Consider the following 21,602-nt stretch of genomic DNA (forward strand, 5'->3'; position numbering starts at 1 on the left):
AGCGATAATCTCACCAAGCACCCTCTTCTTGCCGATCTGTTTCAGGAACCCCCTGAAACCTGAGAATCATGTTAGCTTTTTCCATCTGTAGCTGCAAAACTCGATTCTCTTGGCAATTCTGCTTCGTTTCCACATCTCCCAGCCTTTTCTTCAACTTCTTGCTTGTGGTGTCTCTCTCTTTAATTTTCATTTTAAACTTTCTCTGCTGGGCCGCCATCTTTCCTGTTTTGTTTACAGTTTCGGCCGCTTCCACACAACTCGGAAAACTCACCAAACGACTTTGCGATTCAGATAAGTCTCTCAAAACACTTTCGGTTTACTTCCTCCCCTCTCCCTCTTCATGTCCGTTAGCCCCTCATTCGCACAAGAGGCGTCCCTCTTTGCAATCACTGTTTTCAACTGCGGGGGGGGTCGCTTTTCAAACTACTCCGTTTTATTCAGAAGTCACGTTCATTGTCGGTCAGTTTCTTTGACCATGCTCAGTTTTATGCCATTCCGCTCGATCTCCGGCGCTTGTCCCAGTCAGTCCAGCTTATGCCCGAAGGCCACTCAGCGACTGGACCGTCAGGGCGGAGGGGAGCCTCAATTCTCTGACATTACGCCATCGAAGAGGCTACCCCTCAAAAGCCCCCTGGCCTGGAGCCTATCACAAAGGCTCCACAGGGGTGTCACTTGAGGTGGCACCCCTCCAGGCCGCCAGTGTGTGAACCGCCCTTGAGTACATGAGTGCCACAAACACATAGTCTTTTTGCTCACAAGACTACACAACTTGGAGCATTGATGGGTGTCACAGAAAACCAAAAGAATCAAATGTGGCTCCTGAGCAACTGAATGAGTATCACTGACTTAGCCAATCTGACCACACTGATCCATGCTAATTATCATTACTACATGGATCTACCCTTAAACAGAAATTTCAATTAAGGCAAAATACATCTACTCATTTATTGTCTAGGGTCAGCCATTAACACTGCACTACATCAGTTCTAAAGCAAATTCATTTGTTGCCTGTTTGTTTCCAGGCTCAACTAAAGGTGCTTGTTTTTTTCCTTATAGGGCCTTCATATCCTGGACCATGCGTCTGAATGGCTGTCTCTATTGTGCCAACTGCATTCAGTGAACCAGCTTCTGTTTGCAATCTCCCCCCCTCCCCCCGTTCCCCTTGGTTCGAGCCTGTGATTTCTTGGCTGTGACACCAACTCTGCACAGGAGACTTCTAGAGGTGGTAAGGAAAGCATTCTTATTGCACCTCTTCCTAAAACTCATCAAAGTTGCTTTTCTTTGGTAGAGTTCTTTTATTTACTTATTGATGGAGAGACTATGGTTTTATAATCTGGGGTTGGTCAATCACTGTTCATATTGTTACTTGTCTGAAGCTATGTTGCTGCTCTCTCTTGGGCTATGGATGACACAAGCCTTTCAGAAGAAAAGCAGGGAGAAATGTTTTAAAACAAATAAACAGTTTTTCACCCTACAACATATTCTCCCAGATGCTTATTTAAGGTAAGAGCTTTTGTGTGCATGCACACTTTTTCAAATACATTGGAATGGAAGGCAAGAGTTCAAACTTATAGACAGAGGATGAACAGCAAATTAACATGTAACATGATGATGTTTTAAGATCTTCATCATGTTACATGTTAATTTGCTGTTCAGCCTCTGACTAGAAGTTTGAACTCTTGCCTTCCATTCCAATGTATTTGGAAAAGTGTGCATGCACACGAAAGCTCTTACCTTGAATAAACCGTTGTTGGTCTTAAAAGTGCCATTGGACTTTAAATTTGTCTACAGCTTTAAACCAACAGGGCTGCCCACCTGGAACTATCTCCCAGATGCTGTTACTTTTAAGTAGCCCACAATGCATCCTGTATTACTGCAAAAGGATCATCTGTAGAGCAAATGACAGGGTGGAGGCTAGGATGGATTGTGGCTCAGGGGAAGAGCATCTGCTTTGTATGTGGAAGGTCTCAAGATCAGTCCCCAGAGATCCAGGTGGCAGCAGTTGATGTCAAACATCTCTAGCTGGACCCTTAAGAGCCACTGCCAAGACAGACAATGCTGATATTGACAGACCAGCTGCTTGAGTCAGTGAAAAACAGCTTCTTGTGCTCAATGTAAGTTAGGGTCAAGCAAAATCTATGCAGCTGTTTGCCTCCCTATTCACCCTCAGAACTTCACAACTTAGTACTCTAGAACTGTACTCTTCACATGCAAAGCCAACACTTGTCCACCAGCTGAGCATGGCCAATTTGATGAAAGTCCAATGAAGTCACTTGCTTTCAAAACTGGATGAAAGAAAAGGGAAGGGGAAACCTTTTCGTCTCCTTCTACCATAAATACGCTGGGAAAGTAGTTCAACTGGGGCAGCCCTGCCGTACTTGGGCGGAGCCAAAGCGCACATTGCTAACCAGGACGGCCGCTGCGCTGGAGAAAGGGTTCGATCCCCGGCGCGCGCCCGCAATACCGGGTCCTTTCCTTCTGAACTAACCTCAATGGGTTCCAAGGTGCATCTTCCTTTCCCACAACCAAACCCCGCCCTCCCGTAACCAAGCTCCGCCCCCGTCGCCATGGCACCGCGGCCCCTCACCAGATGTGTGGCGGCTCCTGCAGGCGATAGAAGCGGGTAGCGAAGCTTAGGAAAGTGACCAGGCCCAGCTGGGTCCAGAACCACACAGAACTCCGGGGTACGGAGGAAGCCGACGCGGGGCTACTTGCCAGCCTGAGGGTTCTCCGTTGCTGCAGGCCCAACACGGCCTGGCAGGTTTTGTTCACTGCCAGAGGCATTCGCGCCCTGACAGGAGGCGCCTCCTGCCGGCACCCCTGAATTTGCGCCCAAAGCACTATGGGAGGTAGAGTTCAGAAGGCATGATGGGAAAAAGAGTTCAGCATTTCGGAGCACGTGAACGACCAAGAGGGGGCGAATTAAGGGCTTTCATGGTATTGTGGGTAGTGTAGTTTTTAAGGCGTTGTCGTGCGCTCATGAAAGGAATGGAATAGCGAGGAGCATCTCTCCTATCATTGCTACAGTCGCCGAAAACTGACTGTTGCAATATCTCTGCTCTCTACACGCGCCTATGCGCATTATGGGGGAGATACATGCTATATATTTATTTAGAACGCAAGAACATTATTTATGACGATGATGATGCGCTATCCCAGCTCACACCGGGCTCTGGGCAATGTACAAAAGGGCAAAATGCCATAAAATATATAAAATATTAAAATTCGATTACTTTCCCGCCGAAGCGGTAGCTATTTATCTACTTGCAATTTCTTGCTTTCAAACTGCTAGGTTGGCAGGAGGTGGGACCAAAGACGGGAGCTCACTCCGTCACTCGAACTGCCAAACTACCAACTTTCCAGTCTGCAACTAAAGCGTCTTAACCACTGAGCCACGGTGGCCCCTTAAAATTCAATATACAACTTAATAAAAATTTAAATTCAGAATAAAAGATCCAAAACGGCATCCTATAATGTTTTTTTATCCAATACTGGACTACTGGGCAATTTTCTGGGCAAAGGAAACTCAGAACAAAAGGGGGGGAGAGGATGGGTGCCAGCCAATGAGGAAACCGTGGCTGCCCTCAATCAAAAGCCTGGCAGAACATCTCTGTCTTACAGGCCCTGAGGAATTGCATAAGATCCCGCAAGGCCTTGATGTCATTTGGCAGAGAGTTCCACCAGGTCGGGGCCAGGACCGAGAGGGCATAAATACAGCCTACTGGATCACTCCATCTAGTCCAATATACAGCCACCAATTAGCTTCCCTGGCGGGCCAAACAAGCAGAACATAGAGACTAAAGCCCCCCCCCTTGCTGCTGCTGCTGCTTCCCCCCAGGACTGGTGTTCGGAGGTTTGCTGTCTTCAGTCATTGTGGCTAGTAGCTAGCCTGTGATAGACCTCTCCTCCTAAATCTTTCTAATACCCTTTTAAAGCTATATATGCTTGTGGCCATGGTTGCCCCCAATGGCAGTGAATTCCACAACTGAATTACTTGTTGAGTAAAGAAATATTTCTTTTTGTCTGTCCTGAACCTTTCCCCCCAATAATTTGGTCCCCAAGGTCTACTATTATGGGAGAGGGAGGGAGACAAACCTACTTCTACCCACTTTCTCCTCTAAGCTTACTCAGAAGCCTTTGATGAGGTTACTTGTCAAAAGCTGCTCAAATAACTAGAAGAGGTTTTGTGAGGCAGGATTTCCCTTTGCAGGATTTGGTATGCTTAATAATTTGTCTCTCTGAGAGACTGATGAACTTCTTCCCTTTTCCTTTCATTGCAGCACTTCGAATCTCTTCATCTGATGTGACTAAAGTCAGAGGAGGCCACCTGCTCTCTTCTTGGCTGCTCTGAGGGGAGGTGCCTGGCCCCACAGAAGATGTGCACAGATCACCTATTGTGATTTTTCCAAGTGACCATAATGCTGGCTTTTGATTACCAAGCTGTGAAATGGTGACCAGTGACTGCCACCCTTGAAACACTTTTGTTAGAGTTTCTTCATAAAGAAGGAGAACATTGTATAAACTTTGTGCAAAGACCAGAATTTCTAACTTTTAAAGGCTCATGCCCAAACAAATCTGTCTGAAGAAAATTATTTCAGTCATTTAAAATTTTCAAGTAGACACACACACACCTGTTTTACAGCAAGGAGCAAAGCTTGCTCACTTTAGGAACCTGATCTGGCTGCTAAACAGAAAAGAAAGATGAGACAGCGAAAAATAAATAACCCTGAGAAGTTTCATAATTTATGGTATTGCAATGGGCCTCTCTGTTTTACACCCAGATCATGAAACAGAAGTGAGCTGATGTCTTTATCAAACTAGCATCATAGTGATGGGAGATGTGAATACAAACTCCAAGAAGATGGGATCTCTCCGGCACAGGCAGGCAAACTGCCAAGACTTCTTATGCTTGCCAATGCATGAGTGAGAACTGGAAAACCACTTCTCCAGAGTCTTTTATAATCTGGTTTGAATAAAGCAGTCTTCAATGTCATCCAGCTTTTTTTCCTGACTAGAATCTCTTGTACAGTGTTCTCTAAATTTTGCTTTAAATTTTAAATTGTTATTTGCCACTGTGATCCCGAGAAAAAAGCAAGTTGGATAGCCAACTAGTTGAAAGGTTCTACTTTACAACGTAATTTTCAGTCTTGATGTATCTGCTTGATACCATCACAACTTAACTGAGAAAAATGTTGAGAAAACAGCTACAACTACAACTCCCAGAATCCCGTCAACTCTAGGAAAGACGTCTACTTTCAATACGACCAAGTCTCTGTTCAAGACTGGCCCCGTTAAAAGGACCGGAATAGAGCAGTGCCGAGCGAGCCATAAAAGTGCCGTTTAGCTAGAGAGGGAGGGACTGACTGAAGGGAAGAGAGCAAGTCAAGATGTGTGCCGCGTTAGTAAAGGTATTTGCCATGACTGCCCAACGCGGACGGAAAGCTTTCTCTGGTGCAGCTGTAGATATAAAAGCAAGACGCGATTTCGCTTTTGTTATCTTTGTAAATATTTGCTCTCTATAGCTTGTCGCTAATATGAACGATGAATTAATTGTACTTAAGCTTCACGGATCAGAGCTGTTCCCCTGCAAGGTATGCGGGAGGGATAGTGCCGGGAAAAGCCATTTTCACATTCTGATTTTATACTGTTGAAATAAATACTTCCCAACTGCCTTGCTCTCCATTACTGACAAAAGGGGCACTCCCAATCAAACCTATTTGGAAGTAAATCGCATTGAGTAGAGTAGGGCTTACTCCGAGGCAAGTGTGCGGAGGAATGCAGCCACAGATTGGAACTCTTGTATTTACAATGTGTGTAACTGTCACAGTGGTATCCCACCAGTTTGCTAAGATCAAAAGCTTTTTAAAAAGTTCTTTTACCATTGCAATCTGCAGCATGTCTACTCAGAAACAAGTACTTGTTATTCAGTGTGATCAACTGCCAGGAAAGTTATTTAGGAGTGCAGCCAGAATAGACAAATGTATGTTTCCAAAGAGTAATTTAAAAATCGGGTAATGGTGCTTTGAAGAGTCACGTATGGCTCCCTATCCACTACATATCACTAGATCTGGGAGGTAAAGGTAAAGGTTTCCCTTGCTTGAAAGCTAGTCAAATCCAACGCTAGGATTCATCTCCGTTTCCAAGCCGAAGAACCAACGCTGTCCAAAGACATCTCCGTGGTCATGTGGCCGGCATGACTAGATGCCAAGGCGCACAGAATGCTGTTACCTTCCCACTGAAGCAGTACCTCCTGCAATTTCTTGCTTTCAAACTGCTAGGTTGGCAGGAGCTGGGGCCAGAGACAGGAGCTCACTCCATCACGCAGCACTAGGTCTTGAATTGCTGAACTACAGACCTTCCAGTCTGCAGCTCAGTGTCTTAACCTCTGAGCCACCACAGCCCCTAGATTTGAGAGACCCAGGTTCAAATCCCAACTCTGCCATGGAAGCTTACTGGGTGACCTTGGGCCAGTCACACACTCAGCCTAACGTACCCCACAAGGTTGCTGTGTGATAAAATGGAGAGAATACTGTAAACTGCTTTGGGTTCCTGTTCAGGAGAAAGGAAATGTGCACGTGAAGTAAATGAAAAGGTTTCTGACTTGGGCTGCTGGAAGTGATTAAGTGCAGTCAAGTGACATCTGATTTATGGCAAGCCTGGAGGGTTTTTCAGGCAAGAGATGTTCAGAGGCGGTTTGCCATTGCCCGCCTCTGTGTAGCAACCCTGGACTTCCTTGGCGGTCTCCCATTCAAGTACTAACCAGGGCTGACCCTGCTTAGCTTCCAAGATCAGGCTAGCCTGGGCCATCCAGGACAGGGTAGGGATCAAGGGACAAAATTACAGGGTCCCTTGCCATGCTAGTGGTGTAGGGAGCTGGGCAAGGCATGTGACTTGCTTGAGTGGCATGGTAAGTGGGCTCAAAGGGGAATCTTTGCTGGCCCAGTGGTGGCTCTCTGGAGCCCTTCTGGCCTTTCAGAAGTCTGACAATTGTTTCTCGCTGTCCTTTCTCCACCTTGTGTTGCCACTTAGATGGCTTTTTGAGGTTTTTTAAAAAATTGGTAATTACTATGGTGATGCTTACAAAAAAGACCGTTACCACATATGGAATGAGAAATGCCAGATGTTCAAGCTGGATTCAGAAAATGAAGAAGCACTAGAGATCATATTGCAAAATTTATATTGGTTACTGGAACATACCAGAGAACTTCAGAAGAAAATCAACTTGTGTTTCATAGATTACAGCAAAGCTTTGACTGTGTGGGTCATGAAAAGCTATGGTTGGTTTTAAAAGAAACTGTGGATTGGGAGTCAAGTGGGATATACATATTTTTAAACATGTTCTGGGTGGCACAGGACCTAGAGAAGGCTGTTGCTTGTTGACAGATGCCTCAAGCACTGTGAGCCAGGGGTTGTGGTATACATTTTGCAAATAGTTAAACTACGCAGGGTCTCTGTCTGGTGGGAAGCTTCATGGCCCTCCCAACCCCTTTTCCTACTGTTTCTTCTGCTTCCCACATCTCTTCTTGGTCTCTATCCTGTCAAAATATTCTGAGTCTAGCAGCAGCCCAGATCTTGCAACTGAACTAATCTCTGTTATGTGAGGCATTTAATAACGCTGGCAAAGCTTGCTGCTTTTGCAGTACAAAGTTCTGTATTTCTTTTGTACACAATTCACTTGGCTTTTGCCTTCTTTGGCATCTGGGCTGAAGAGGTCAGAAACTGTCAAAGTTTTCTTGCTGTTCTCTGCCATTTGACAGCTAAGGGGTGGGGCTTTTGCAACTACTTGGCTGCATAAGTTTTTCCCCGCTTCCCCAGTCTGTGTTGGGTTTCACAGGAGGATACTACATGAACAAACAGTATGGAAGCTTCTAAAAAGGTGAGACAAAGAAGGTTCAGGGTGTCTGGGGAGCTGCCTTGTTATCTCATTGCAGAGTATCTCTTCCCATTCACTTTCACAGTACCCATCTGGAGCATTTGCTCCAGTTCTCATAGGAAGCATGTTTTTTTCATAGCCTGGCATTTCTGAGAGGAACTTCCCACCAATTTCAGTGGAAGCTGAAAATAAAAAAGGTGGGGAACGCCACTATTTCAAAACAGGGATATGTGAGGCCAGTCTTGCCTAAATTGTACTTTTCTAGAAGTGAATCCATTACAATTTTAATGAAATAACATGAAACGCAGCCCCTATTCTGTGTTAGGCTTCTATGGTGGCTTAGGCTGCTGTTAGAGTGGAGAGGAGGGAAAGTCCTGTTTTTTTAATAGAGACTTAATCTCTTATTTTACCAGGTGACGTTATTTACCTCCTGCCAAAAAGCTTCAGATGCCCATTGCCACACGTTAAAAGGAGCAGGACATTTTTTTTTCCAGGCCTGTTGGTAGCCCTCGTTACCAATCCCCCTTGCATAAAATGGGGTTTTAGTTCTGAGTAGAATTGTTCTGTTAAACTTTCATGGGCTACAACCCATATCATCAGTTGTAAGTTAAGTATGTTGCCTCCACTTTATACTTGTGTGTTAATGAAGCTGCTACAGTTGCAAATTAATGTCTACTTGCAAATTTTTCCCCTATACTTCTGCAGCCTGTTCTTTATAGTTATTTCAGAAGTTCCTGCTCCTGGAGAGTACGAATTGGTAAGAACAGTTATTAAATCCTATCCCATGCTTTTCAGATTTGCTTGCCAAAATTCAGTTAATCAGTGACTTATTAAGTCAGAGATCAGCAAAAGATTAGCCACTTTGGGGGGGTTGAAGTGTTTTCTGTTTCCTTGCTGGACGGAGAAAAAATATCAGAGTTCGTCTGAGAGGGAGGAAGAAATCTCCTGGTTACGGCTATTTCACACATTACCAAATGGGAGTATCATGGAAGTTGTATTTAGGTTATCACATGTGGTAGTCACGCTCTTCATGTGCATGTAAGGGAGGGAGCAGCTGACTGTAGCCTATGTATGCCATATGTAAAACCATATGCACAAGCTGTATGTCAGTTCCAGTGCAGAATTTAAAAAGTGAAATTGCCCTCAAGAGTTGCAGGGAAATTTCATGATACAGACCAAGCTCACTCCTATATTGTAATATATATAGATATAATTGATGTTCTGAAATCATTCTGCATTCTTAAGGGCATTTACGTGGCTATTCACTTTTTGTGTTTGGTTGTTCCTTCTATTCCAGATCTGGAATTAATTAAGAGACACAAAAATAGCACAATCCAGATGTATGCTTTCACTACATTCTTTAAAGGCATTGTAAAAATGCATTAGAAGGAAAAATGTATTAGAAGCAAACTGGGAAACTTGTATCACTCAAATAGGTGAGGCTTGCCCTGAGTACCTAAGAAGCAGGATCAGACCAGTGGCCCAGGTAATTCAGCATTCTATTTCACACACAGTGATCAACCAGTTTCCCTGGATGGCCAATAAACAAAGCACAAAGGCTGAGGCCTTCTACTGATTTTGCTTCCTGGCACCAGTACTCAGAGGTTTTCTGCTTCTGAATGTGGAGGTTCCTTGTAGTAACCATGGCTAATAGCCACTGATGGACCTCTTTTCCATGAATGTCTAACCCCTATTAAAGCCATCTATGTTCTCATGGCCATTGGTCAGTCCACTGATAGTGAATGCTGCAATTTAATTACTCAGTGAGTAAACAAATACTTCCTTTTGTCTGTTGTGAATCTATTTCTCATCAACTTCAGTGGGTGTCCATTATAGTACTGGTGATGAGGGGGAAAAGTTCTATCCAGTTGTAGAATATGTACCATGGCAAGTTACTTATCAGGATTTGTGTTGTCCTTTTCTTACAGCATTGGCTTTGAAAGGAATTGCCTATGATCAAGCACCAGTGAATCTTGTGAAGGATGGAGGGCAGCAGGTAAGGAGATAGCTGTGTTCAATCTGTACATCAGGCATGATCAGAAGCCATAACAAAAATTAGCAATTTTCTCTTTCAAGACAGATCCCATTTCCCTGTGAGCTCTCTATCTGTGACAGATGCTTTTTAAACAGTCAGACTCAAAGGCAAATTCTCTTTAACTTCTGTAAGGTTTCCAGTTCTTAAAGGGAAAGAAAAATAGTTGGTTCCCTCCAATGCTGCCTAAAGTAACAGCCTGACTTTCCCAACCTTTTCTGTAAAGTTTTTGTCCCACTTTGAATGTTAATGTAGTAGAAAAGAGTAAAAGTCCAGTAGCACCTTAAAGACTAACAGTATTTGTGGTAGGGTATGAGCTTTCATGAGTATGAGCTCACTTCTTCAGATATCCATCTTGATCTGTCTAAGGCTGTGGTCACACTGGCAGCTTTGGCGCAATATGGTGCCACCTCTAATTGTAACAGTTTAAAGTCTTGCGGGGCATATCTTCCAGACAGCACACCCTGCTGTGGGTTACCCATGCAAACATCCTGTGGTCAAGTATCCACATTACTGCAGCGCATCAGCCACAGAGTGCGCTGCCTGGAAATGTTTCAAAATGCATGAACGTGCATGTGCACTCATGCACGCGCATAAGTGTGCATGTGCACTCATGCACGCGCATAAGTGTGCATGTGCACTCATGCACGCGCATAAGTGTGCATGTGCACTCATGCACGCGCATAAGTGTGCATGTGCACGCAGGTTCAGGCTGCCAAATCCATTCTGCATGTGCTCCTCATGTTGAGATATCCGGCCATGTGCAATGAATGTGTGAGGAACCAGAAATACCACTTGTGATGTGGTGCCTTTTTAACCCAGCTCCAAGTCATCCTATGATGGTGTGAGTATGCCTGGGGAACACCTGACAGATGTGGCTGTGTAACTGTGCCCATTTGATCCAGAGGGGAGGGGTGGCTGTGTCGGGCCAAACAGCCTAAATGTTAATGGTTAGTGCTGGAAATTAAAGGAACTTCTCTGTCTAGTACCTTAAAGTGTGCTGGAGACCCACACAGTGTGTGCCTTTCCTTGTTTTTCTTTTTTTGATCTCCACAACCCTCACTTTAAAAACAAGAATGAGACTTTCCTTTATGTTGCATTGGGAATGTTTGGATAATGGTTGCTTTGATTTGAGGAGGCTTGCTCCTTTGGACAAAGGCTTAGAAACTATATTCTTAATCAAGAAAAGGCACAAAGGTTGCCATGAATTAACAGATAGTGAGGGAAGATGTTGTTAGAGTTAGTTCTTCCCCATTCTCTGTTTTGGGGTTGGGGGCAAGCTAGAGAGACTATGCTGAACTGAAATCAGGAGGCTGCAGGGCAAACATTCTTCCCAGATCCTCTGCATGTGGAGAGAATATTTCAGAAGGTGGCTTCCATCTTTGAACACCAACACCCTTGATTCTGCAGCTCAGAAAAAAATACTCTTCTGAGGATTAGAAGCAGGGTATAATTTTTTAATTAAGGAAATATGGGGGAATTTAGGAAAATTCCAGATCTGCAGTGCAATCCTAAGCAGAAGTACACATTTTATGCCCACTGAAATCAATGGGGTAACTCGTCTGTTTAGGACTGCAATACATGTAAGAAACTGTCCTGTTTTCACAGCTGTCACCTGAATTCTTTTCTGTGAATCCAATGCGACAAGTCCCGGCACTCAAAATCGATGGGGTCACCCTCTCTCAGTCAGTGAGTAAGCAATTTGTATTAATTATTTACTTGATGCCATCGTCCAGAATAAGTACTTTGTACCCTCTTTAAGGGTATAACTTATTCAGTATCAGATGGGATCTGTTGAAAGGGAAACCATCTTCAGTAGGATAGGATCATCCAGGAACACTGAACAAGAATTTTTGTGTGTGGTGATCCCACCCTGATTCAGTTTGAAAATTTAATAGTTTGTGGTTTTAAGGTCCCACCAAGGTTTTCCATAGTGACAGACCATTACTTTATGCAGTGAACCCTAACCCCATTGACAACATTTGCTCAGCTTATACCATGATCTGGAATCTTCAGCCTTGATTCTTTGCTGTACCCCAGAGAAGCACTTTCCCCTACACAGTTTGGTGTAGTGGTTAAGTGCGAGGACTCTAATCTGGGAGAACCGGGTTTGATTCCCCACTCCTCCACTTGCACCTGCTGGATGACCTTGGGCAAGCCATAGTTCTGACGAGAGCTGTCCTTGAAAAAGAGCTGTTTCTGTCAGAGCTCTCTCAGCCCCACCTACCTCACAGGGTGTCTGTTGTGGGGTGGGGAAGGGAAAGGAGTTTGTAAGCCGCTCTGAGACTCCTTTGGGTAGTGAAGGGCAGGGTATAAATCCAATCTCCTCTTCTTTATCATGTCAGTCTTACCTAATTCCTCTGTTTATTTCAGCTGGCCATAATAGAGTATCTGGAGGAGACACGGCCAAACCCTAGGATCCTACCTCAGGATCCTAAGAAGAGAGCTCAAGTCCGGATAATCTCTGATGTCATTGCTTCTGGAATTCAACCATTACAGGTACTGCTTTTTGCCAGGGCATCTACTGTAGCATTGTCTCATCTACGGTCACTGCTGACACCAAGTCCAAGGGGAGATGGAAGTTCCTTTCCAGGGTAGAAAAAGTTACTTTATGACCCCATCCCTTTATTATTATTTGAATACTGCTACCCAGTACCTCCAGACTCCTTCGTTCTCATTTGTTATAGCTTTAGAAAATGAAGAGCACAGGATCTTGGGGAAAACTGTGAAGCTAAAAATATGGCTTTGAGAAAAGACTTTGTCAGCTACTCCTGTTTGAAATCTTGTCTCTGTTCTCCTGTCCCTAGTGCTGTGGAGTTACCTGACATGCCAAAGGGCACTAATCTAAGAGGACCTAGTAAATGCTAATTGCAAGGCTGCTCTGTATGCAAAACAGCAGAATTATAGAAGGATGACCCAGATCAAGTCTAAGCCCAGGTACAGAACCATATATGGCTGGGCACGTTTCAGAATGTTTTAAGGTGTTTGATGGTGTCATCATTGCCCCAGGTGTGAATACTCATCCTGTCGTCTCTGGACAACAAGAACTTGCAGGCTTTGCAACATTTCAAATCTCTGTTAGACAAGACAGTGCAGGGATAGGCAACTGGGAGTGCAAGGGCCAAATACCTCTCCCCAGAGTATTTCAATCTAGCCCAAGCATAGTCCCTGAACCCAAAGACTCCATCTGCATGTACCTGCCACCGTGCACCTCAGCCACTTTCTGTGTAGAAGACAAAGTGCCTTTGCGTCATGGGTTGTGTGGGCCAGTGCTGTTGTCCAATCAGACAGTGCTGGATTAAAAATCTAGCTACCATTGAAAAGGTAGCTACACTAGCAACAAAGATAACAATGGCTCTCCCTCCCACCCTCTCAAACTCTTTTAAAAACAGTACTGCCTATGTGTAGCCACAGTTAATTTCTAAGCTGTGAGGCAATCTAACCTTAAGACTCCTGTATTTTTCAGAACCTCTCCATCCTGCAGCAAGTTGGGGATAAGAAGCTGGAATGGGCCCAGCTCTGTATCTCTGGTGGCTTTAAAGGTGAGACCCACAGTGAATTGCAGCTAGATTTAGCTCTCCCAGTAGACTAGGAGGTTATGAGGAAAGTTTTGTCTGGTATGGATCCACAAGGGTTAAGCTGACTCTAAATATTATAAAAATGCAAAATTTATTCAGGTGTACACATTTTAAAACTTAAGACTCATTAAAAATATACCATTCAGACATAAAAAAAAAACTTCTCAATATTCATACATAGATGGGTTAGTGCTGTGCAACGGAACCAAACGCGTTTCGGCCCCTCAAAGGGCCTTCCTCAGTGGTCACAATTCCAATTATAAATTTGACATACATTCAAAAAATTTTTTTCATAAGATGTTACATACATATACAGTACAAGGCCAGATGTTGTTTCCTAAATACTTCTGTATTTGTTTATTATTATTCTATAAGATGGGCCTCCAGTCTAGCCAATTAAAGTCCACCAATAATTCTGGTAGCACAAACTTGCGTGAGTTGAATGTATGTCACTCCATCCTGTACAAATTCTAGTACAAGCTTCAAGCATTTTGGAAGTTCTTTAAGTCCTCCCAAAGAGGGGGAAAGCAGGAAATAAATATTTAAATGAAAATAGAGAGCTGTCATTTGGCAAAGACACACAGCCAATGGAAATCAGTCTTCAGCAAGTTCTCAGAGAATAACCTTAAAAGCACAACTAACCTTTAATGCATAACTACAAAACTAAGCACATGAAGAATTGGCCTTAACAACAGCTGGACCAATCCATACTGGTGCAGACATAGCCTCAGTAACCAAAAGAATTATGTTAGAATTTACTCCCTTTACATTCACATTGGACTGCTGGAAATGAAGCTGAGAAATCCAGCAAACACAAGATTCCTATAGGACTTTGACAAAGGAGAGGAGAGGAAGAGAATGGCAGAAACGTAGCCCTTTCCCCGACCCACTGCTTTCTCCATTTGTATGAGAAATGTAAGTTGTGGGAAAAGGAGAAGGGACATGCAGTGGAAAAGTGACACATGGAAAAATGGTTCAGCACACCCCCTACCACCCCCTTCTGTGAAATTCCGCACACCACATGGCTTTGTCACCATCGGTATGGTACTCTTTTCTGTATCTTAAAAATGCCCGTTGTGATGGTTTTCCCTAGAGGTGCCTCTTCCAGCCCACTTTCTGTTTTTTTTTCTAACACTATGACAAATTCAAAAGCTTCCTGGTATTATTTCACATTTCCTTGTTGATTTTTATTAGAACCCTATAAAGACATATAAAGTTGAAGGCAGCAGAAAAGAGGAAGACCTCACATGAGATGCATTTACTCAATAAAAGGAAGACATGGCCCTTGACTGGCAAGACCTGAGCCAGACTTGGCCACTTCTGCACTGTCATTTTTGTCACTCATTTGTCCCTGTTGCTTCAGGGGTTCTCCCCCCCCAATGCTCTCCCTAGTAGTCCCAGAGGAAGCAAAACACATGTGGAAAAGGGGGGGGGAGACACCCAAAGCAATAGGGACAAACGAGTGAAAAAAATGACAGTGCAGAAGTGGCCACTGTTAATGATAGAATGTCTTGGAGGTCATTAATTCACAGAGTCACCATCAGTTGGAAGCAACGTGATAGCACTGCACACACACAAAGATGCGCAATTCATTCATTAACCTACACAGAACTCTATGCTGAAAGGAGGAGCTGCTGATTTTTAACTATTGTACAACTTTGTTCCTACAGCTTTGGAGCAGATCCTGCAGGAAACATCTGGGCGCTACTGTGTTGGGGATGAGGTAAGACAAGCTGAGATCATTGACACTTCCAATCACTAGTAGAACTACAGACCCGGAATCAGTCAGGTTTGTGTAACTAGACTATCTACCCTGGTTTTCACAGGTAAGGAATGTTTTTCTGTGCAGTATAGTCAGTGCAAAGGTCCAGTAGGCTCAGGCCTGTAGCTACCGGGGGGCATCTTGGGGCTAGGCCCCCTGACTTAATAGCAAGGCCCCACGACTTCCCATCCAGCCCAGGGCCCCTGAGCAGTGGCAGGTGTGAGGAAGGAGCCTTTGATTAGCCAGTGCCCCCTAAGAAATTTAAATGCCCCCGGACTTAATAAATCCTGGCTACAGGCCTGAGTAGGCTGAGATGCATGCTTCCTGTAAAGCCAACAAAATTGGAAGAGTACTAACTCTACCACTGTAACCATCTATTTGCTTGTCCCTCCTGCCCCACCCATAATTTTGCATCCATTTTGAGAACCTCCGGCCAAGGGTCTTTCTTAGCTCACCAAATATTAGATACAGCAAGTACGAGAATCTATAGCACCACTTACTGTTAATAATTGCACAGCATGTTTTAGTGCGCCCTGAACTGGATGGCACAGGCTAGCCTGATTTCACCAGATCTCAGAAGCTAAGCAGGGTCAGCTCTGGCTAGCATTTGGATGGGAGGCCTCCAAGGAATACCAGGGTCATGATGCAGAGGCAGGCAATGGCAAACCACCTCTGAATCTTGCCGTGAAAACCCTATGGGGTCACCGTGTTTCAGTGCACTTCTTTCTTCTGTACAAAGAGGTTGCCACTGAAGGTGCTCAGTGAAGCAGTTGAAACATTACTGGGTCCTGCAGGAGGCATGGATACTTTTTAAAGAGTCCTTAAAAGCTTGAATAGGCACTGCAATACAGGAGAAAAGAAGCAAGAAGAGGCAGCATAATGTAAATCTGATAATTTTTCTCCATGAGATGATCCAGGTTATTTGGTTAGCAGAATGCAACTTGAAAAAGCCCTAGATCCTTGGAGGTCAACCAAGCTTGCCATACACTGAGGTATATACACAGGGCTCTAGTCGGGGGGGAGCTCTCAGGTACGGAGCTCCGGAAGAGAACCTCTAGGGGGCGGGGCGGTCACGTGGTGAAGCCCCGCCCCCTTCTTTACCCCGCCCTCTGCTTCGATCCTCATTCCGTTTGGGAATGAGGATGAAGCAGGAGGGTAAGTAGCCGGGCCTTCTGACACACTTCCGGTGATGTCAGGGGGTGTGGCCTTCTGTCACTTCCGGTGATGTCAGGGGGCGTGGCATATGCAAATAAGTTATGCTAATGAGTTATGCTAATGAGCTCCGGCAGCTCTTTTTCTACAACAAGACCCCTGTATATACATAAGCCCTTAGCTCTCAGAAATGGCAGCAGATTGCTGCTTTTCTGTCTTTGCAGATAACTTGCTTGTCTCCAGCCTCAAGATGGTCACTGGAGGCTTAGATAGGTCACAAAGATTTTCTTTTTAAATGACTGTAGGAAATGCAAGAAAAAAGGGATCCTTCCAGATCCAGTTCTGTTTACTTGTATGCTTAGATACAAGGCTCCATGGTATAATTTTTTTTGTTATAGCCAAAGTGAGTACTGATAACACATATTATGGGTCATAAAGTATGGATTAGTAGATCAGCAAAATGAAGCTAGGGACAGATGGGGAGGACTTCTCTACAGACCTGAAGAAAGTCTAAAGTTTGTGGAAAAATCTGGAAAAAATTGGGGTATTAAAACTCTCCAAAATAACAGAAATAATCACTGCATCTTTAGGGGGGGGGGGAAATGCCCACTGAGCTCTGTTGCCAGTCTGGAGGTTGCTAAGCCTCCCAGGCTTTGGTTTCTGTAAACCAGTTCATGGTGGGAGGGGTTTCAGGGGTGGACTCAGCCCTGGAAACGGTTCCCCCTGCCTCCATCATATCCCCAGAGGAGGACTCACTGGGGCCAGGCCTGGCTGGGACCACCAGTGATTCACTACCCGCACAACTTGGCTGGGTCCAGCAGGAGCCACTGTGCAGCTTGGTCACAGCCGCTATATGACTCAGCTGGACTTACAGGCAACTACTGCATGACTTTTGCAACTTGGACAGACTTTCTCTAGGGAGAGGCTACGAGGGGATGGGAAGGAGAGAAAGCTGAAGACTGGAGGGTAGATAAAGGCAGGTTTGGTGGACGGGTGGGTGGAAGGCAAGAAGGGGGGGGACAAGGGAAAATAAGATGCCCCCCAGAAAAATTGCCAGACTAGAACAAAAACAAACCAAAAGAGAAACTGAAGAACTATTGCAGTAATATGCAGACCAACTGACCTAATATTAAAATATGTTATATACAAAAAAGACACATTGTTAAACACAAAGTACAATAGTCACCAAAACATACCATTAGTCCTTTGCTTGTTCTCATGAGACTGTATCGGGCTGTGGTACATAAGCTGGTTTTCATTACGAAAGTGTGTTAAGCTGAAGTAAATGAGTCATAAGAATGTAAGAGTAGCTGTGCTGGATCAGATCAATGGTCCCTCTAGCCCAGCATTTTGTTTCATGCAGTGGCCAACCAGATTTCCCCCACAAGGCCACTGAACAGGAGCATGGAGGCCAAAGCCTGCCCCAGTACTGGTATTCAGAGTGTTTCTGTCTCTGAACATGGATGTTCTATTTAGTCACTATTGCTAATAAGCATTGATGGACCAAGACTCTATGAATTTGTGTAATCCACTAGTATGATTTTACCAGTAACCATTGCTGTGTCCTCTGGCCGTGAGTTCCACACTTCAGCCAGACTCCAAAAACTATTATTTGCAGATCCACCTAAAAAAGCATCCAGCTCACTAACAGCAGCATGGCAACATTTGGAGAACAAGCACACTTTGTGTTTGAGAAGTATATTTTTGTGCATTATATTTTGTATTACATGGTCTACCACTTATTGCAAGTCTTCCCTTCGTCTTCTGTATCATGATGTTTTATGTTAAACATTAAAAGGGCTGAGTACTTTGAATTCCACAGGGAAACCAATACTGTGTGGTGTAAGACAGGGTTTGTTAATGTAAGGGCCACATAGAATAAATGTCAAATGTTTGAGAGCTGCAAGACATGAACAAATATCACACACACATTTTTATTAGGAAAAATATGCAAATTTGCTTTTTATTAATATTAAAATGAGACTGCCAGAAATAAAAACAAAAGGGGTAAAAACAGATCTTGATCATGATATTTGTCCAATGATATGTATTTGTTTGCTAATGATATTTATTTGTCTAAGAAAAAGAGAGAGAGAGAGAAATAATAGATGGGGACGGGCAGGAGAGGCGGAAAGAAAACAACTTTAACTTTAAATGCATCCTCCAAGCCCCCAGCCCCCACCCCCGCGGCTTGGCTGGGAGAAGGGATTTAGAGACAAATGCCTTCTCCAAGCTGGCCGGAGGCAAGGGGAGGGCTTTGAGAAAGTATTTAAAGGGAAGATCGATCGGGGAGGCATGCCTCCCCTTTGCTTCCCCAGCCGCCCTGGCGGGAGCCACACAATATGTGTGAAAGAGCCACATGTGGCTCCCGAGCCACAGTTTGGCCACCCCTGGTGCAAAACATTTGACAAAGGGCGAACAGCCAAAGCAAAAACTTGACTAGAACTACCTCATGAGCCCTTGATCCAAAGTATTAAAAGAGGGCTTTTGTGCACAGGTAGTAGGCTTGAACTGTACAAAATGGTTCACAAACTTGCTTGAATAAATGATTGGGGACTGCGATCTATACTACTGTGTGTAGCTTATTGTAAGTAGGATTTTATTATGAATTTTTGCACTGCTTAATGTGTCATGTTAATATTTTCGCTAGGCTTCAGTTCTTTCTTCTTGTTTCCAGGCTTCGACAATCCTGACGCTTTGTTTATTCAATGTCCCATTTTGTTGCTTGCATTGACTCACTCTGTGTAACCTGCCTTGAGTCCCTATGAGAAAGGCGGACTATAAATAATGTAAATAAATAATTAAATGGCCATCCCCTTCACTTAACAGCAAATTTATACAATGAAGGTCCAACACTCTAGCCAGCAACCCACAGTGGACTCAAAAGTGGTACCAGGAAATCTCAGGCTCCAGAAGAAGGGTACTTGAACTACTTGTTTATGCTTCACTGTAGGTGTCCATGGCTGACCTGTGCTTGGTCCCTCAGGTGTACAATGCAGAGAGGTAAGCAACAACACACTATTTGGTTGGGTGAGGTTCCATTTGTTGCCCAAGAGGCATGGCTGGCAGTTTGCATTGAGGCAGATTCCCAGTTTCTCAGATGGTAATATTATAAATGTTATTCTATTAGGATTTTGTTTCCAGAACCTTGTTCCAAAGGTCACATGCATTGCTCTCTTTTACACATAGAGCCAAACACCGAGACATCCCTAGTCCCAGACCACTGATGTCAATTATCCTCTTGCATATGCTACACAGAATTAGGGAACTGTGTTTGCAACCCGATGTTAGGATCTATTGGCTAATGGAAAGAGGGGCTTGAGAGTTTGAGACATCTGTGTCCTTCACGTTCTGTCTGTGCACCTTCCACTGCATCACTTCCTATGGCTACTTGACCTTGTGTAATCTCTCAAGTCTTCAGCAAAGCCTTTCATGAACTACTCTGGATGGTTAATTTGCACCTGGCATGGAGCCACTTGCTGCTCCACTGTCCTGTCACCATTCAACAATCTCCCTCTCTTCTCCCATTCTACAATGGCTGCACAATCTAAGTTTTGGCCCCCCTGGACAAGGACACTCAGTTGTGTGTTTATCACCATGCTAATAGTAAGTGAAAGTTGGTAGAGGTTGTTTTTCAAAGGAGGAGAGAGAATTCCCTTTGTAAAGAAGGTCTTTGTACAAGCCCTTGACTTTACTTATTTCCAGAGCACACTGCTACGGTAGCTACTAAATTGTGTTTCTCCTTCTAGGTATAAAGTGGATCTTGCTCCGTACCCCACACTCAGAAGAATCAACAAAGCTCTTCTGGAGTTAGAGGAATTCCAGACAAGCCACCCATCCCGGCAGCCAGATACCCCTCCAGAACTAAGAGCCTAAAAGCTGTTTGAGTTTTGTACTGCTGACTTCTCTGTTCCTTTGCTGTTCTCTTCTACGTGGGAGTCCCTCTTTGGGGGCAGATTCAGCAAAGACCAGTGCTCTGATGCTTTTCAGCCAGCTTTTGGACAGAGTGGACGAGGCCATACTGTACTGGCATGGTATGCAAGTATGCCTACTGTGGAGCACCTTGTGTACATGTCAGCATGAAGCCAATTTAAAAGAAAAGAGCTTGTGAATGTCCTGCGTGAGTTCAGTTGCTGCCAGCCTGGGTGAGTCACTGTGGTGGGCAAGAGTGACTGCACCTTGACGGCATACAAATTTGCACACCGGGGGAAGGTTACATCTTGGGATGTGATATAACAGGGCATATGTGAGATGTTTTTGATTTAAAGTTAAAAGAAGAGGGTGGGTTTTCCCACATTCTCAGTTTCCTCACTTGTAAGTTCCTGTTTCTTCGAAGAAGGGGTTCTGTTCAAGATGTGTTTTGCTCCCTCTGTTGGTTGATTCAGTATTATACCACTTAAGACGGGCATAACAACCTGCAGATTAAATCTGAAGAAAGAGATGATGGACATAATAAACCAGTGTAATATCAAATCAACCACTAGAGAAAGCAAAACACATGTGGAACATTAAAACCCCCAACAAAACAGGAACTTGCAAGCATGGGAAATAAGAACGTGGGAAAGCCCTGTGTTTGCGGGGAGGAGATTTTGTTCCTGTAAATACTACTTCTCCTGTTTGTGCAGCAGAGACACAAAGCCCATGAGAGTGATTTAGACAGCACATGCGGTAGTTACATACGGATACCTACTGGGAACCTATGCTAAGGGAGAGAGATAAAACAAATGAGACTCCTGTACATCTCCACTTGCTACTTCCCAGTCAAATAGCTGCTTTTAAAAACTTAGGAAAGAGCTTGATCATAAATCTCCTGTGTCTTTCCATATACAAGAACCCTGCATATGCCAAACAGCTGCCATTGGGCTTATTGAGGAACTTCTATAAGTCAAAAGGTTACCCCAGTTCTAGTTAACAATTTATCCTTTGGGAGAAGACAAGCTGCCTTATTCTAAAGAACATAAGAAGAGCCATGCTGGATCAGACGAAAGGCCTATCAAGTCTGGCATTCTGTTCACAGGAGTGGCCAACCAGCTGCCTCCAGGAAGCCCACAAGCAACAGTCTCCTCGGGCCTGAGCTCCCCAGCATATACTGCCTCTTGGTACTGGAGGGGGTAGATAACCATTGTGACTAGTAGCCACTGATAGCTTCATGCTTCATGAATCTGTCCACTCCCCTTTTTGTGTGCGTGTGCCTGGAGGTCATGG

The 21,602-nt window shown here is 44.3% G+C and overlaps 2 protein-coding genes across 3 annotated transcripts in view; one reads left to right on the plus strand and one right to left on the minus strand.

The window, feature by feature from the left end:
• Nucleotides 1-2,823, minus strand: part of POMT2 (protein-O-mannosyltransferase 2) — a 42,491-nt gene extending 39,668 nt beyond the window's left edge. Inside the window, exon 1 of the mRNA XM_015418363.1 lies at nt 2,588-2,823. Coding sequence (XP_015273849.1) covers nt 2,588-2,784 — 197 coding nt within the window. The 5' untranslated portion in view covers nt 2,785-2,823. The remainder of the gene's footprint in view (nt 1-2,587) is intronic.
• Nucleotides 2,824-5,310: 2,487 nt separating this feature from the next.
• On the plus strand, nt 5,311-21,602 carry GSTZ1 (glutathione S-transferase zeta 1). 2 transcript variants are annotated; one of them, XM_015418350.1, is made up of 9 exons: nt 5,311-5,408; nt 8,579-8,630; nt 9,802-9,869; nt 11,514-11,594; nt 12,279-12,404; nt 13,372-13,447; nt 15,154-15,206; nt 19,351-19,400; nt 20,147-21,602. In XM_015418350.1, exons 1-9 carry the CDS (start codon nt 5,388-5,390, stop codon nt 20,271-20,273), a joined length of 654 nt encoding a protein of 217 aa, XP_015273836.1. In that variant the 5' UTR covers nt 5,311-5,387; the 3' UTR covers nt 20,274-21,602. The 2 variants fall into 2 exon arrangements, with proteins under 2 accessions (XP_015273836.1, XP_015273837.1); XM_015418351.1 differs by lacking the exon at nt 5,311-5,408 and adding an exon at nt 7,821-7,876.

The sequence above is a fragment of the Gekko japonicus genome, unplaced genomic scaffold (assembly GCF_001447785.1).
Source record: "Gekko japonicus isolate JY-2015 unplaced genomic scaffold, Gekko_japonicus_V1.1 scaffold3, whole genome shotgun sequence".
NCBI classification, from domain to species: Eukaryota; Metazoa; Chordata; class Lepidosauria; order Squamata; family Gekkonidae; genus Gekko; species Gekko japonicus.

Coding starts and splice junctions, on each gene's coding strand:
- GSTZ1 (XM_015418350.1), top strand. CDS start 5,388: ATGTGTGCCGCGTTAGTAAAG. Junction 5,409..8,578: donor TGTGTGCCGCGTTAGTAAAG/GTATTTGCCATG, acceptor ATACTTCTGCAG/CCTGTTCTTTATAGTTATTT. Junction 13,448..15,153: donor TATCTCTGGTGGCTTTAAAG/GTGAGACCCACA, acceptor TTGTTCCTACAG/CTTTGGAGCAGATCCTGCAG.